Source organism: Sorex araneus, chromosome 8 (assembly GCF_027595985.1).
Source record: "Sorex araneus isolate mSorAra2 chromosome 8, mSorAra2.pri, whole genome shotgun sequence".
Taxonomy (NCBI): domain Eukaryota; kingdom Metazoa; phylum Chordata; class Mammalia; order Eulipotyphla; family Soricidae; genus Sorex; species Sorex araneus.
In genome coordinates this window covers 67,853,539-67,870,188 of record NC_073309.1, presented here as the reverse complement: position 1 = coordinate 67,870,188, position 16,650 = coordinate 67,853,539, and the positions used below count along the sequence as shown (strand labels likewise).

The following is a 16,650-nucleotide window of genomic DNA, read 5'->3' as shown; positions in this document are numbered from 1 at the left end:
AAAATGATGAAGACAAAAGCCACAGATTATTCAATATTTAATCAAGATAGCTAGACTTTAAAAGCCATAATTGCAATGATTTTATTTTCCTTAACTAATTTTTTGAAGGGTAATGGAAATATTTTCTTCTTTTCAGATAATGTGCCTTCTTCCTGCATGACTCATCAACTCCTTTATGGAAGCCTGAAATGGAGAGATGTTGAAACAGGACACTTTTTCTGACTTGCACTCTCATTTCATTCCTGTACCTCCCAACTCTGCTCTTGTCCTACTGATTGTCCCATAGTCTCTTCCCATGCGGCCCCACAATTTTTGTGATTTTTACCCATGGACTCTGTGAAATGACTTGGGGTTAGAAGTCATGAAATTTGCATATAGGTGGATCAACCTGGAAAGTATCATGTTAGGTGAAATGAGTCAGAAAGAGAAGGACAGACATAGAAAGATTGCACTCAGTTGTGGAATATAAAGTAGCAGAATGGAAGACTAACACCCAAGAATAGTAGAGATAAATACAGGAGGATTACTCCACAGCTTAGAAGTCGGCCTCAAATACTGACTTGGGAGAAAAGGCAGCTCAGATAGAGAAGGGACCATCAAGTAAAGAGTGCTGGGAGGGCCTGCTCGGGATGGGGGATATAGGCTGAAAATAATAGACTATAGACTGAACATGATGCCTACTTAATACCTCTCTAGAAAACCACAACACCCAAAAGGAGAGAGAGAGAGCAAAAGGGAATGCCCTGCCACAGAGGCGGGGTGGGGTGGAGGGTACAGGGTGGGGGTGGTGGGAGGGCTGCTGGGACCAATGGTGGTGGAAAATGGGCACTGGTGGAGGGATGGGTACTCGATCATTGTATGATTGAAACGCAAGCATGAAAGTTTGTAAGTCTGTAACTTTATCTCATGGTGATTCACTAATAAAAATAAAAAAAAATAAACAGTGGTCAAATGGCCCTGTTTTGGAAATGCTGCTTGAAAGACTACTATCTTCAGGAGAATTGTGGAAAAACAATTTTCAGAAGTTGCTTTAATTTTAAGGTCACCCTGAAAGTTGCTTCTTTTGCCTTTGTCTTACTCCTGGTCCCATCTTGTGCCTGAGTTCCCCTGCCTGTGTTTAACTGGGTGCTTGCAGATTCTAGGTCTGATCTTGTTTTCTAGTTTTACCTCTAGGGTCTTTGACTGCTGAATCTTTCCAGCCAGGTTCTGCAAATACTCTAGTCCAGTTGGATCTCAGGCTGCATCCTCTTCCTGGGATCTAACTTTTATATTTATATAAACATGAGCCAATATTTTAATCTTAATATCTGGGTTTCCAACTTTATGACTCTCCAAAGATAATACTGGTTACTTGGCGTGACATAATGCTATTGAATATCTCCATAGTATTATAGTCAATGGCCATAGCTTCCACCCTACTTCTTTGCCATGTGCATTACTATGTGGAAGGAGACACTTTTTATTCATCATATGTTACAGTCAACAGTCATATTATGAAAAAATTATATTTTTCAAACTCAATATTATGTGATCATTTGAGACTATTTAAGAACACTTACTACATAATTGTTGCTTTATGTGGGGAAGATAATAAGTACAATAAAAATAATATAGTTGAAAAATACCTTTAGATATTCATCTGCAACAATTTACCAGATGACCTATTTATTTGTTACTGCATATCATTTTTAATCTTTTCATTATTGTGGTCTTAGGGAATGAAAAAAGAAAAGGTATTTCCTGAACTCAGAACTAATTTTTGTTTGTTTTTTTTGTCTTTGTTTTGGGTGACACCCAGCTGTGCTCTTTTTTTCTACACTCAAGGATCACTCCTGGTCATGTTTGGGGTACCTTATGTGGTGCCAGGTCCTGAACTAAGTTGTCCATGTGTAAGTCAAATGCCCTACCTGCTGTATTATCTCTCTGGCCTCTAGCACTGATATTAAAGTCCAATTTAAATTGAGCTACTTTCTATTATAATTTTAATTCAAAACCATCACTTTTATATCATTAACCAAACTAGTAAGTAAATTTTAAAACTCATTGAAAAAGTAGCTCATGGCAAAATATTGGCAATTATATAATGCTACTAATAATTCTCTTATAGTTATCTACTCAACCCCTTATTCATGTTTATACAAATGGTAGAGAACAAAAATCCAGTAAAAGTTGGCCTGCATGATACAATAAAGGAAAATACTTCTTTTTGAGCTGATATGCTTTTTCTATAACAATATCATTTTAAAACATTACTAAAATTATAATTCTAAAAATAATATGAAATAATTGAAAAACATTCTGCTTGAAAAGATAAAAAATAGCAAAAGTCAAATGTATATTAATACTATATTTCAGTTAGCTTTTCAGGATCATATACCATGCAGCCATTTCTCATACCTCTTGATATATTAATGTTATCTTTCAGTGCATTACTTTCCACATGCGTAAATGGGGTTTAACACACTGAAATTAACTTCGTCTATCCTACAAAGACCCAGTCAATTCACAAACTTCAAGTTGCTATTTGGAATCAAATTGATCTATGGAGATAAGAACATGATTTAAGCATTATATTCAGGGCAATGTAGTATTTTACTATACTTGTATCATAAGAAACATAGGGGCCACTATTTACAATGCAAATCCAACTCAATGATCCGTATTTAAGATTCTCCCTGATCAAGGTGGTTTCCTAGTATTTTCCTTTAATGGGGTTCCTATGCTTCTTTCTCTATCACTGAAATCTCACATTCCTGAATTTTTGAATTTTACCCATTGGGGAATATACATAAAACTACAACTTGCCAGTTGTTTGATATTTAAAAATCTTGTCATTGTCCCCTCCACAAATCACCTAATGGGAACTCCATCTAGGGAAGGCTGTGGTCATTGCTTCCTGGATCCTGAATTGCAGATGAGAACGAGGTTTGGTTAAACCAGCTGCTAGAGGGAGGTTTTATTTCCCAAGGGAAATGCTAGCACATCTGGGCTAATGTGGTCCTCACACTTGGTTTTGGATTCTCTTACTGTGACAGACGTCTGCTCTCTGGCAAGGGTAAAAGTAATAATCTGTGGTTAATGTTTTATGAAAAATGTTGGCATGCTTTAACAGAAACAAGTGCTTCTCTATTTTTAAAAAACAAACACAGAGTTTATATAAATTGAATTTGGACACAGAGAAGTGCTCTTGTAGGACGTATCCAAGTATTCTTTGGGACAATCTTAATTTAAGTCAATAGTTTTTAAAGATCACTGAACATTTACTTCTTTCAAATCCGTTTTGCTGAAATACTGATGAAAGCTGGACTGTATATGTATTTAGCCACAATAAAAATTAATGGTAATACTGTTTGAATTGAACATTTCTCTGCTTACAAATCTGGTGCAGAGCATGTATATAAATAAACACAGCAGATAGAAGCTAGTGAGATGTTGCCGATGATAACTGCATCACCATCATCTTTATTCATGGCATGACTTTCCCTAGGAAAGCATAAGCATTTCCCACCTCCAATTATACTCTTGTGCTGGAATTTTCCATTAAAAAGCCATTACTTATAAATAGTTGTGCACTATTCAGCAATCACACTTATCATTGGATAAAGCCATCCAGTGAACACTGAGAATTCTACAAGGAACAAGGGTCAGGGGTCTAACATCTTCACAGTCTCCTAAAAATGCCAGGGAGAACCAAGCAGATAGCAAAAGAGGAAAGGCACTTGCTTTGCATGTGACTAGGCCAGTATCTTTGTTTGAATCCCTGTCATCCCATGAGGCTGGAGTGATACCACAGCGGGTAGGGCATTTGCCTTGCACCCGGCCGACCCGGGTTCAAATCCCAGCATCCCATATGGTCCCCTGAGCACCGCCAGGGGTGATTCCTGAGTGCATGAGCCAGGAGTGACCCCTGTGCGTTGCTGGGTGTGACCCAAAAAATTAAAAAAAAAATGAATCCCTGTCATCCCATACAGTCACTTCGAGCACAGAGCTAGGAATACTGTAGGTGTGCTCCCCTCTAAAAATAAAAATTGCTGAGGAAACTAATCCAGATTCATTGTGGCATAGTCTCTTTTTACCTGTTTACAGTTAATATATTCTTTTATTTTCTCAAGGAAAGTATGCCTGGTTGACTGGTAAGACTTAAGCAGTAGATGTCATTTGGAATAGAGTGAAGCAGGTGCTTTCTTTGTTCCATGTTTTGCCTTGAGACTATGCATCAGAGTGCTGTTGACTTGGTGCTAGAGAGTCACTCCTATAGGTGCTTATGGGACCATAGATGATGCCAGGAATTGAACCCAGGCCTTCTGCATACTAAGTACAAGCTCTATCTATTGAGCTTCCCCAGGTAATTTCAATTTGGATCATTTCCATTGGAAACATAAATTCCAGACTGAGGAACTGATAGTATACAAACAGGTACAGCAGGAGTCCCTGTGTCACTGTACTGAGTTACTCAGTTTCCTAGGATCTGGGCTGCATCCAAATGACCCTGTGGGAGATAGTGGGCAGAGATTTAGGTGGGACCAGTGATTTATGGACCAAAGTCCAGGGGTCTTGTTTTTTGGTGGCCTCAGAAAAGTTAAATTGTGCATCTTCCTTGTTCCTAATTACTTGCCTTTATGTAAGAAAAATGAATTGGAAAATCCTAAAGGTTCCCATTGTGTTTTAAAAATCTGTGTTTCATGATGCCAAATCATCAACTCAAAACAAGGAAGCAAGCAGCTTAAGAAAAGGCTTTAAACATTTATGTTTTCTGATGGCAGGAGAAAATCATTTCAAGAGGATTACATAACTAAGACTGAGAAGTCCCATGGTGCATATTGTCACTTGCTTCAAAAGAAGAGCATGTGGCCTGTTGGTTTCTTTTGGTAGCTGGGGGAGGGTCTAAGACTTAGAGGCTGTATTAATTGAAGAAGGCAGTCAGAGATTCTCCAAGGTTCCCGAAGGTCAGAAAGAAACCTTGGTAAAGGTTAGTTTTGAATATGATAGGCAGAATCATAAAGGCATACACTCATAAAACCTGTACTTGAAGAAGAGCACTTATCCTTGGTCAAATGTTTGCTGCTACTTCCATGAATCAGATAAAAATTTTAAAGCAGCTTAATTAAACTCTAGTTTTTCATTATGGGGCACAGGTCAACTGTGGCCACATCTTATTCTTTCAAGAGAAGAAAGAAGCAGATCTTTCTTACAAATCTTCCTACTTTTAAAGTGTCAATAATAATTTCAAAACCAAAACGACAAAAATTAATATTTACTGTTTATGGGTTAGAAAATATTCTGTCAGATGGAAATAAAAATTTCCATTCTAAGTACACCAGGACTAAAGAGGGTTACTCACTCATTGGTATAAGACTAGTAAACATGTAGGTAAAGGAGATGTAAAAGAGATGTCAGTATATTTTAAACTGAATTTTATAGAAGTCCTTATTAATCAACTGTTTATAAAATAATACTCAGTCAAAGGAAATGGTTTACTAGACTTCAGGTAGACAAGTTTAAATCTGAATGTTATGACAATAGAGATGTTCCTTTATTACCAAATAATAATACCTTAATAACAGTTGCTGCTTTGCTTATATTTCTAAACATTTTAAGAAAGAGAATTTATAACTATAAGACTTCAAAGTTTGGTCCTGCACTTGATTTTCACTTTCTCTATATTCAGGAGTGGAGCGACAGCACAAAGGGTAGGGCGTTTGCCTTGCACGCAGCCGGCCCGGCCAGGTTTGATTCCTCCATCCCTCTCAGAGAGCCTGGCAAGCTACTGAGAGTATCTCGCCTGCATGGCACAACCTGGCAAACTACAGTGGTGTATTTAATATGCCGAAAACAGTAACAACAAGTCTCACAATGGAGACATTACTGGTGCCTGCTCGAGCAAATTGATGAACAATGGGATGTCAGTGAGAGTGACCTATTTATTTCTTATGTGATGAAACTCTGACTCCTCTTTGGAATGTACACAGTGACACCAGACCACATCTTCACTTTTGCAGAAGGAAGGTTAGTAGGGGTTCCATCAACTAAAGTAGCAATATCAGGTAGATTTTTAAAATTTGAAAAGAACAACATGATATGTATTATTCTACTAGATATTCATTCTTATAATATACCTGCCCTTGTTTTGGTTTCATCAGTGCTCTTTACAGGCAGTTTTAAATGTACATAGTAGCTTGTTACTTAACTTAAAGCTGGGAGTGGATTCAAACATCATTTCTCTCACTGCCGTAGTTTGGAAATAGAAACTAATATTTCAGTATTAAAGTGGCTGGATAAAGTGATATTGATGGCCGTAGAAAAAAAGCAAAAAGAATGAGACTGAACTTACATACTCAGCTATACCAAGAGGTTAGGAGCTTACTTGGCTTCATTTTGCAAACAATTAATGCAACTCAAATTCTCAATTTCAACTGTTTTAAGAAAGTTTTACAATTTCTGAAAATAAGTGATATTTATATTAAGTTGTCGGATAAAGGTGATTTCATAACTTTTAGTTGCCTTATTTATGTGACTCTAAAGAGCTTAAACATACTGGTATATGTTTAAATATGTGGGTGTTCACATGTATGCAGAGTGAATTTAAAACATCTAAAGTCAAAGGCAGCATTGCATTTTTAATTTATAAAATATTTATAGGCATATATCTGAGATGAAGGAGATGTAAACAAATGCTTAGAGAGGAAGAGGTGGTAGAATTTCGCTTTTACCTTCTGCTTTCTAAGTATTGTTCTGAGATGACAGGTGGTCAAACATGTTAGTGGTGATTCTCACTCATATGCTTTCCAAGGCAGCATTTTTTAAATTTTGGTGCTCCCACACTATCAGTGCAGTAATAAATAAATAAATAAATAAATAAATAAATAAATAAATATAGAGGAGCTGGAGAGATAGGATAGCAGGTAGGGTTTTTGTCTTGCATGTGGCTGGCTCAGGTTCAATCCCTGGCACCCCATATGATCCCTTGAGCCTGCCAGGAGTAATTCTTGAGAATAGAGCCAGGAGTAGGACCTGAGGACTCCAAAACTAAAGAAAACTCAAATAGAAAAGGAATGAAATGAGGGAAATGAGGCAATCCCAGAAATCTTGTCCTCTTCGGAGTCAGTCACAGAAAAGTTTTCCTTACACCCCCAAACCCCACCCACCCACCACCTAAAATTAACATGCACTTTCTTCTATTTAAATATTAAACTTTCACAGGTCCAAAGTAATCACATGTGTTTCTCAATTGTTTCTGCTTTTGGTGCTACACCTGGTGATACTCAGGGCTTTCCTCTGGCTCTGCAATAAGAGGCTACTGTGAGGGCAGCAGGAACTCAGGAACTGAACCCAGGTCTGCTGCATGCCAGGCAAACACCCTGCCCGCCATAGCATGGCTCGAACTCCAAGATCTTAGTGGCGATTTTGACTTCAAAATAGTAACAATCTCTATCTTCTTAATTGTATGGAGGTATTTTTTGTGGCTCAGCATGTGGTCTGTCTTAGGCAATGTTCCATGCATACTTGAGAAGAATGTGTATTCAGCTTTTTGAGAATGAAGTGTTCTGTATATATCTACTAGGTCCCTTTCTTCAATTTCTTCCCTCAGATGCCATATGTCCTTGCTAAGCTTGAGTCTGGCTGATCTATAAAGAGGTGATAAAACAGCGTTGAAGTCTCCCACTAGTATTGTGTTGCTATCAATGTCTTTCTTCAAGTCTATGAGTAGTTGTTTTAAGTACTTTGCTGGTCCCTCATTAGGTGCATATATATTTAGTATTTTAAGTTCTTCCTGTTGTACAGATCCCTTTATCAATAAGAAATGTCCTTCACTGTCTCTTGTGACCTTCTTGAGTCTGAAATCAATGTGGTTTGATAGTAGGGTGGCTACCCCAGCTTTTTTATGGGAGTTGTTCGCCTGTAGGATTGTTTTCCAGCTTCAACTTTAAGCCTGTGTTTGCTCTGACTGTTGAGATGTGTTTCTTGCAGGCAGCAGAATGTTGGGTTCAATTTTCTAATCCATCCTGCCACTCTGTGTCTTTTAATTGGTGCATTTAGCCCATTGACACTGAGAGAGATTATGGTTCTGGGGTTGTGTACCATTTTTCTGCTGAAATTTTGTGTATTTGAGGGGCATGTCTTGTCTTAAAGTAGCCGATTCAGGTGGTGGGGAATGTGCACTGCTGGAGGGATGGGTGTTTGAGCACTGTGTGATTGTAACCCAAACATGAAAGCTTGTTACTATCTCACGGTAATTCAATAAAATTTTTTAAAAAATGTAACACTTGGGATTGTAATTCAGCTAAAGAGTTGTGCAAAATTTTATGCTGGCCTAAGTGATGCTTTGGAGACAAAACACATAAGATGCTTAACAGCTAGACTGGGTTCACAGAAAGAAAGAAAGTCAAATCTTAAAAATCAAAACTGAGAATGGGAATTGGGCAATGTTTTCAGAATAAAGGACATTGTTTAACTTTTAATCCTGTAACTAAAAAAAAATTCTTGAGAATGAAAGGATGAAAGGATGAGAAAGGAGACTTCCTCTGACCCTGTGTTCTGGATGTCTTTTTATGATCTTTCCTCATGTTTGTCTTTACATTAAATTGACATACTAACATCACATGATGCACTTCATTAAAGCCATGACTTAATGTTTTTCCTCTCCATAGGGCAAGTATGGGGTTTGGTTCCTTTATTAACTTCCTGATCTTTCTTTTGTGTAACTAGTTGTGAGTAGAGTGTGTGTCATGCTTGAAAACATTTGACTAGATCGCTCTCTCCTGCTGCTCTAAAGAATGTTTCCTCATAAGTCACAGATCTATTCTGAATGTTAATTAAATATTTACAAGGTAAATTAAAATCCTCCCTGCATGCTAAGGTAATATGAAAATAGCAGCCTATGTTCATTTAAATAAGTGGATTTTTTTTTTTTTGCCCTTCCAAATTAAGGACTCCCAAGTTTAATTCCAATCAACTCAAAGATTTGGGGAAGGAGAAACAGTTGGGGATTAACTAGGCGGACTGAGCCCTATGCCTGATATGGAGATAAAAGTAAACTTTCTACTACGAGGAAATTTGTCATAAATTTTAACATTTCGTATTAGTTAATTCACACCTTTTCCCTCTGGGATGGAAAGCTAAATTAAATGCAAAGCACTCACCTTTTTAGCATTAAGCTTTTACATTGCTCCTTAACATACAACACTGTATCTCATTACATGAGGTGCAATATTTCTACACATTAACATATCTTTTCGCATTTTATTCATTAGACTTTTTGAAAGTATTTTCGCATGTAGGTTCCATTTATTGTACCCCCAAAATAAAAATAGCATCAAAGTCTTTTTGCAACTCCCAAAACACAGTTCGGGAATAATGATCATATGCTAAAAAATGTAAAATGCAATTTGTGCTGTGCCCCATTTACTACAAAATCACTACGAACAATGCATTTTGTACAGTATATTGCTCCAGGGAAACTGGATCAGCATCAGGAATGAATAAAGAACATTGCATTTGAAATCAGCTAATTCTGCTTCAGCGCTTTTAAAAACTATTTGTTATGATATTACTTCCTGTCAAGCACATAATGTGATATTTTCTTCAATAAAACTAAACAGTTGCCATAATTTCAGCTTCCCTCATTTTCCACTTTTTAAGCACTAAATATTTAAACAATGCAGACCTGAAAGCCTCCATCCAGTCATCTGAGCCTCACATCTCCTTGCCTAAGGTACAGTAACTAGCCAAATGGGAAGCTCTTCTAGGACTCAGAGCGAACGGGAGCAGCTGGCGTGGTCCTTACCTGCCCGCAGGCCAGGCCCATCCCTCTTTCTCCCATGCCGTGTGGACACGATAAATTTAACTCCAGGGCATCTGCTCCAGAAGCCTTTAAGACGTGGAAGGGAAATGAAAGAAAAAGCAAAGTATTATTTCTGGGCTGATAGGCTTTCACCACTGACATTTTCACCTAGGTCACATTTATCAAATTTTAACAGTTCTGTTTTCCCCATCACAGCTATCTTGTGAGATGTATTCTGACTCTATAATTAGACTGTGTATAACAACAGCTATGGCTATAACAACAATAAATATTTATTGCATGCTTATAAGGAGAACTCAAAGTTTGAAGTGTTTTATTTTTCTCTCTTTACCTAATAATCTTGGATTATTATGATACCAATATTATAGACGAGGAAACTGCAATGTGGGGCAGTTAAATAATAAGCCTGGTTATTTAGTGGCAAGGCAGCGATTATAATTTAGATATGTTTGACATCACATTTATCTACCCATAGCTCCTATTTTTATAGAAACAAATCTTACTAATTCTGGATAACTGATAACAGAAACAAGAGAGCAAAGAAAAATATAGCTAGCTTGCTAGAATGAATACAAATAAAACTTTAAATGTTATTAACTGAACAATTTTATTGATTCAAAGAACTCATGATAAGAAACATGAGGTAACAATATCTCTGCCTTACTTTTACAATTAAAAGTAAACCTTCCTCATTTAATTCAGCAATTTGTTAGTTGATAAATGATTCCTACAAAAAGTGAACAAAAATAGCTCATTCTAACTATTCTTAGAAAATCTGAAAAATCTCTCAAGTCATCTTCAGTAAAAAGCAAGACAAGGGGCTAGAGCAATAGCACAGCAGGTAGGGAGTTTGTCTTGCATGCAGCTGACCCGGGTTTGATTCCCAGCATCCAATATGGTCCCTGAGCACCACCAGGAGTAATTTCTGAGTGCAAAGGAACCCCTGTGCATTGCTGGGTGTGACCCAGCAAAATAAAAAAAGCAAAACAAAATAAAAAACTAAGAACCAGAAAGATATTTTTATGTTTCATTATTATTTTTATTACTGTTTGGGGACCACACCTAGTGCTACTTGGAGGTTACAGCTCAGTGGTTAGAGGTCACTTCTGGTATTCTTTGGGGAACCATGCAGTGCCAGAGATCAAGCCTGGAGCTCACACGTGTAACACATGTACTCCAGCCTCTTGAGCTATCGCTCCTGGCTAAAGTAAAATACTTTACCTCAATAATTTGATGTGTTACTTTGAAGGTTGGAGGATTAAAGTACATGACTCTTTGGGAACTGGTCCCAAACAGTGCTTTGGGGCCTGGAGACCACTCCCGGTGAGGTCTCTGGTTCAATGCAGAAGCCTAAGGATGCTTTGTGGCTTTGGTCCTGAGATGCCAGCGATTGCCTCACACAAAGCAAAGGTGCTCAGGGAACAGGATCAGGGCCCCCAGGTCTATGCCAAGAAATGCTGGGCAGGGTTAGGGAGCCAGGGGAGCTGGGAATTAAACCAGATCAGCAGCATGTAAGATTTGAGCCTCAATTCTGGTAGCACCTCCTAGGCCCTTGCATTTTTTATTAAAGTAAGATCAAAGGGAAGCTTCAAAAAGTTTTAGTAATAAGCTAATATGGCCATGGGAAGGCCTTTCATAGAATATGTGAACACTTAAAAATATTCCTATTTTCCAAGAATATTAGAACTTCCACAGCAACGGATTTTAACCATTGTTGTTGCTTTTTTCCCTGAGTGAATTATCAGTATAACTTTAAATAAAATCACAAAGAATTCCTGTTAGCCATTTCATGATCAATTTTCCTGCCCATCTTCATTCCTTAGTGAGTCTGGATTTTTACTGCACGTTTGTGAAAGTTAATTTGATTACCAATCTGTTTTATAACACAGTTACCTTATGGCTTTTCCTTCGCTGATTTAGTTATAAAATACATCATATAATTTGAGAATGACCATGAATTATGTAACTTTTTTCCTCTGCTGATTTGACAGTGAACACTGACAAAGCAGAAGCCCGTGAACTCTGGGTTTTAATCCTGGGTCTGCTAAGGGACTGAGAACCATGGGCAAGTCAGTTAACCTCTCTGTCTCCATGGGCTCAAGTGCAAACTGCAGATAATATGACCTGTTTCAAAGCCAGGTCATGTGGGCACTAGCAGCTTAATTAAAAGATTACACATTACAATTACAAACAATATTGTACTTTTCTTATCATTTCTCAGAGATTTCAAATATTTTATATATATTTCTTAATTTTGCTGAAAGAGAACAATTAATAGCAAGTTGCCTCAACAATGCTTTGATTAAAGAAGATTTGGGTAACATTTGTATACACTTCTTTAAAAAATGTAAATGTGAGCATACAATTAGTTATGATTATAGATAAAAATAATTAACATTTATTGATCACTTCCATTAGGCTGCACAGAGTGTGTGTAGCTCTCTGTAGTAGATATATCATCATTTCCATTCTTCAACCGATAAACTGAGGTATAAAGAGTTAGTGATTACCCAATGTCCCATAACTTATACATGAGACTGGGATCTTATATCCTAAAATGTTTAATGCAGAAAAGAATATTTCTACTTACTAGAAACTTCCTTATTAGAAATAATTTACTCTATATGTGTAGTTAATATAATATGTTAAGAAAATCATAACATGACAGCCTTAAGCTTCTAATCTTGATGTAAAAATTAAAATCTTGGGGCTGGAGCAATAGCACAGCGGGTAGGGGGTTTGCCTTGCACGCGGCCGACCCGGGTTCGATTCCCAGCATCCCATATAGTCCCCCGAGCACCACCAGGAGTAACTCCTGAGTGCAAAGCCAGGAGGTAACCCCTGTGCATTGCCGGGTGTGACCCCCCAAAAAAAATTTAAAAAATTAAAATCTTATACAACCACCTAATCAATATCAAATAAGTGATGAATTATTAAAAAAATTTCCCCAGTGTTATACAAACATTCAATTCACCAAAACACTGAAAGGCCTATTAAAAAAACTATAGCCTTTAAATAAAAATCCTGAGATAATTCTGTTCATGATAACACCAAAAGATCAGGAACATTTATTTAGCTTCTGTTTAAAAATCCTATCACTGGTGTATACTACCTTCAAAGGCAGTTAATTCTATTTCCAATCAACTAAAGGCATTCAAAAAGTCTTAGGTGCTGAATTAGCATGAAATGTTAAATTAATTGAAACTGGGCATGCATTCTTATTCTTGTTGTTCACAAGCTTTTTAGTTCAGTCACCTAGTCCAAAGTTTATTCTACCTGACCTAAATGATTACACAATAAAATAAATGCAGCGACAGAAAATTTGAAGTTTCTGTTATCATACATTATCTATTTATTGACCATTTACCTATTATAAAGTATAATTTGTGGATGGATATGGTAGACATTTGAGCCACATTTTATGGCTTTGAATCTCACTTACATTTATGTACCAGAAGTTGAACTGGGTATTTTATTTAGCTATGTTTTGTCTTAGTTTCTTCATTTCTAACAAAAAAGGAAGTAGGGCTGGGAGATATCTTAAAAGTTTGGGCCAGAAGTTTAGCATGTGGCAGCCTTGGGTTCAATCCCCAACACCACTTGGTCTGAAGAGCATTCCAGGAGTACAAATACACTAGTAGCAGTCCCCAAGCATTGCATGGTCTTCCCCCCATCGAAAGAACAAACTAGTAAAACTCAGTTTTAGTTTTATAAACCCTAAAGGAATAATAAAACATGACTGAGAATAATATCTGGACTATAGAAAATACATAGATATTTTAAAACTGCTATTTATCCATCCATCCACATTTTCAACTAAAAATCTCCAACCGGACAATCCTGAGCTTTGATCTGAAAAAGATTTGAAAGCAATGCTAAGTATGCTGCAGTTCTCTACCTGGAGAAAAGTAGGAGACAAGAAGACAATTCTGGCTACCCTCAAAATAATGATAATGGTGCAAATTTAAAAGAATTTATGAATCATGTTACAAAAATTCCCAGAAAGAAGAGTAGCACTGTAGCACTGTCATCCCATTGTTATTCAATTTGCTTGAGCAGGCACCTATAACGTCTCCATTGTAAGACTTGTGGTTAATGTTCTTGGCATATCAAATACGCCAGGGGGAGCTTGCCAGGCTCTGCTTTTTCAAGGTATACCAAAAAATCAAATGCAAAATCTTCTTTTCCTAACTTCCCTACTGACCACTGTAGTTCTAAATCACTGTGTGGGGCAACTAAACTTTGAGGACTTGAATAGTGAGTTCTCAGTGGCATATTTTGGAACTCCAGCACGTGGGGAGAGTTTTCTTCCACATCAGGGCCCGTGGGTGAAGTGCAAAGGGACCCACTTGGGGAGAGTTGCCCTTCCACACCAGGGTATGTGGGTGCTGTGCAAAGGAACCCACGTGAACAGCAAGTCTCCCGCAGGGGTAAGGGGGTACAAAAACCCATCAGAGCCCAAACAGGGTGGGTGAGAGGGATTTCTGAGTGGGGTTTGAAAGGCAAACTTTCTAGATTTTCTCGATTTCTTCTCTAAAGAAAGAGACCAGAACTGATGTTATCTATAGAGCAATGCTGACATCTCACAACAACAACACAATGTGAGACACACCAAGGCTGAGGGACACTGTCTTGTCTGAGGTGGATCTAGGATGGAAAAGGACTGATTGTTCTGCAGCTCCAGGACAGAGCTGGGGCTTGGAATGGCCTCCTCAAGGAAGGCCTTGAAGCGTGTGCTTCAGCCTTATGGTAATCTGGCTGCTGAAAACAGCTTCTTAGTAGATTCATCAATAACCGAACTACTCAAAGACCTTAGATTAGGGGAAACTCCTTCCAAGATGAGAGATCAGCCATACCTCTGAGTAGGATTGTGTTGAGAATGAAAGAAGTCAGTGGAACTAGAATGCAGAGAACAAATTTTGGGAGGTAGCAAATCAGACCAGGCAAAACTTATTTTCTTCTTTTATTTGATCCTTTTTTTGCATTTTGGGCCACAATGGATGGTGCTCAGGGCTTACTTCTAGTTCAGTGCTCAGGAATCACTCCTGGAGGGCTCAGGGGACAATCTGGGGTTTGGATCCTGGCCAGTGGAATGCAAGGCAAGTGCCCTACCCTCTATATTATCACTCTGGTCCCCATGCAAGATTTTTAAGTTAAAGTATTCTGGCTTTCTAAGCAGGTGCTCCCAAAAGGCAGGGGAAAGTAAAGTCTCCAGAATATAACCTGGAGAATATGTCCCTGCATGCCCTCAGTTATTAGTTCAGCAAATGAGCTGATGTCATGATGGATAGACATTAAATTTATGAAGTCCTTCCCATTGGAGCAGTTTATTTCCAGAGTTGCACAATTGTGAATTTCAGAAATCAGTGTTCAGTTCTCTAACATTTGAAAATAGATGGAATATGCATGTCAAGAGCAGAACAGATTCAGTTGCAAGAGCATGAAAAATTAAAAATAAGAAATTTTTTATATCAGAATGAAAATTAATATAAACAGTGCTTTTTAGAGGTTATTATATATGCTAACAGTTTATATTGTAGCACTGTAGCAATGTCGCCCCATTGTTCATTGATTTGCTCGAGCGGACACCAATAACATCTCCATTGTGAGACTTGTTGTTACTGTTTTTGGCATATCAAGTACTATTTTAAAAAATAAATTTTGTGCCATACCAGTGATGCTAAATCCTTACTCCTTGCTCTAAGCTCAGGAATTACTTTTGGGGGGCTCAAGGGACAATATGTTGTGCTGGAGGGTTTAGCCCTACCTGTACTATATCTGCAGGCCTTTTTTTTAATATTTCAAAGAAACATTAAAAACCATATAGATTGTTAAATTAAATAAAATCTGGGTGCAGTTTTAAACTAGGCTTTATTCAAGTAATTGCTACTTTCAAAGTGAATGACTAATAAACTTCTAGTCTTTATCATTTATATATTTTTCAGAAAACAAAGTTTTTCCCTGGAAATAAACCACACTGAACTAAAATCTTTCTTTTTAGAAAGAAAGATTTTAATGATAGAATACTCCACACACTAAATCATTCTTTTATGCATTTCTCAATGGCTAGAATTTATTTGTTTATTGTGTACCATCAGAGAGAGACAGAGAGACAGAGAAACAGAGACACAGAGACACAGAGAGAGGAAACCTCTGGGAAATTTTCTACAATTCTATGTCAAAGTAGTTACATTCTCAGGTTTTGCTCATTTTTTCGGGGCGGGGGGTTCAAGAGTTGAAGAAAAATTCCTACCTTTCTGGCATACTGATAGACTATTTCAGTTTCACACAACACATATTATTAAAAAAAATTTTTACTCTGTGAATAGGTCCTGATCACTCAAAACAGGAGTGAATCAGATACAGCCCAGGTCGCCAGCCCTGAAATGTTACTTCTGTTGGTGTGGGGTAATGTGGGCTCTTCCATTTGAAGAACATCTGTTTTAATTGGTTTTGAAGAATGTGCTCATAAAACAAAGCCCCGTATCCACCGAGCCAGGGCATCAAGTGGAGGCAGCTGTGATGGGATCCCGGCGCTGAATGCCGCATCAGCGGGGCACGAAGGCCTGAGGACGGTTTCTTCATGTCCTATCACTGAGGTGGTCCATAGTTTACGACGAGAGGGAATAATTTGGGGTTTGCTTTCATTGACACCATTTACAAGAGTTGTTTTGATTCTTGTAAAAGCAGATTTGTGCTAATCAGAAAAGTTAGTGCCTTCGAACTGACAGTGGTTTTCAGCTGCAGCTTCACTGACCTTTGCTGGTCCCCTGGAGTAAAAAGGTTAAGAAACCACTGATTTATAGAATGACCTTCTTGATATGTAGATTGCTTTTCTGTACAGACAG

General features: G+C 37.7%; 1 protein-coding gene across 1 annotated transcript in view; it reads right to left on the bottom strand.

Moving 5' to 3' along the window:
* Positions 1-16,650, bottom strand: part of DPYD (dihydropyrimidine dehydrogenase) — a 980,594-nt gene that overhangs the window by 335,476 nt on the left and 628,468 nt on the right. The window contains exon 16 of the mRNA XM_055145227.1: positions 9,785-9,868. Coding sequence (XP_055001202.1) covers positions 9,785-9,868 — 84 coding nt within the window. The remainder of the gene's footprint in view (positions 1-9,784; positions 9,869-16,650) is intronic.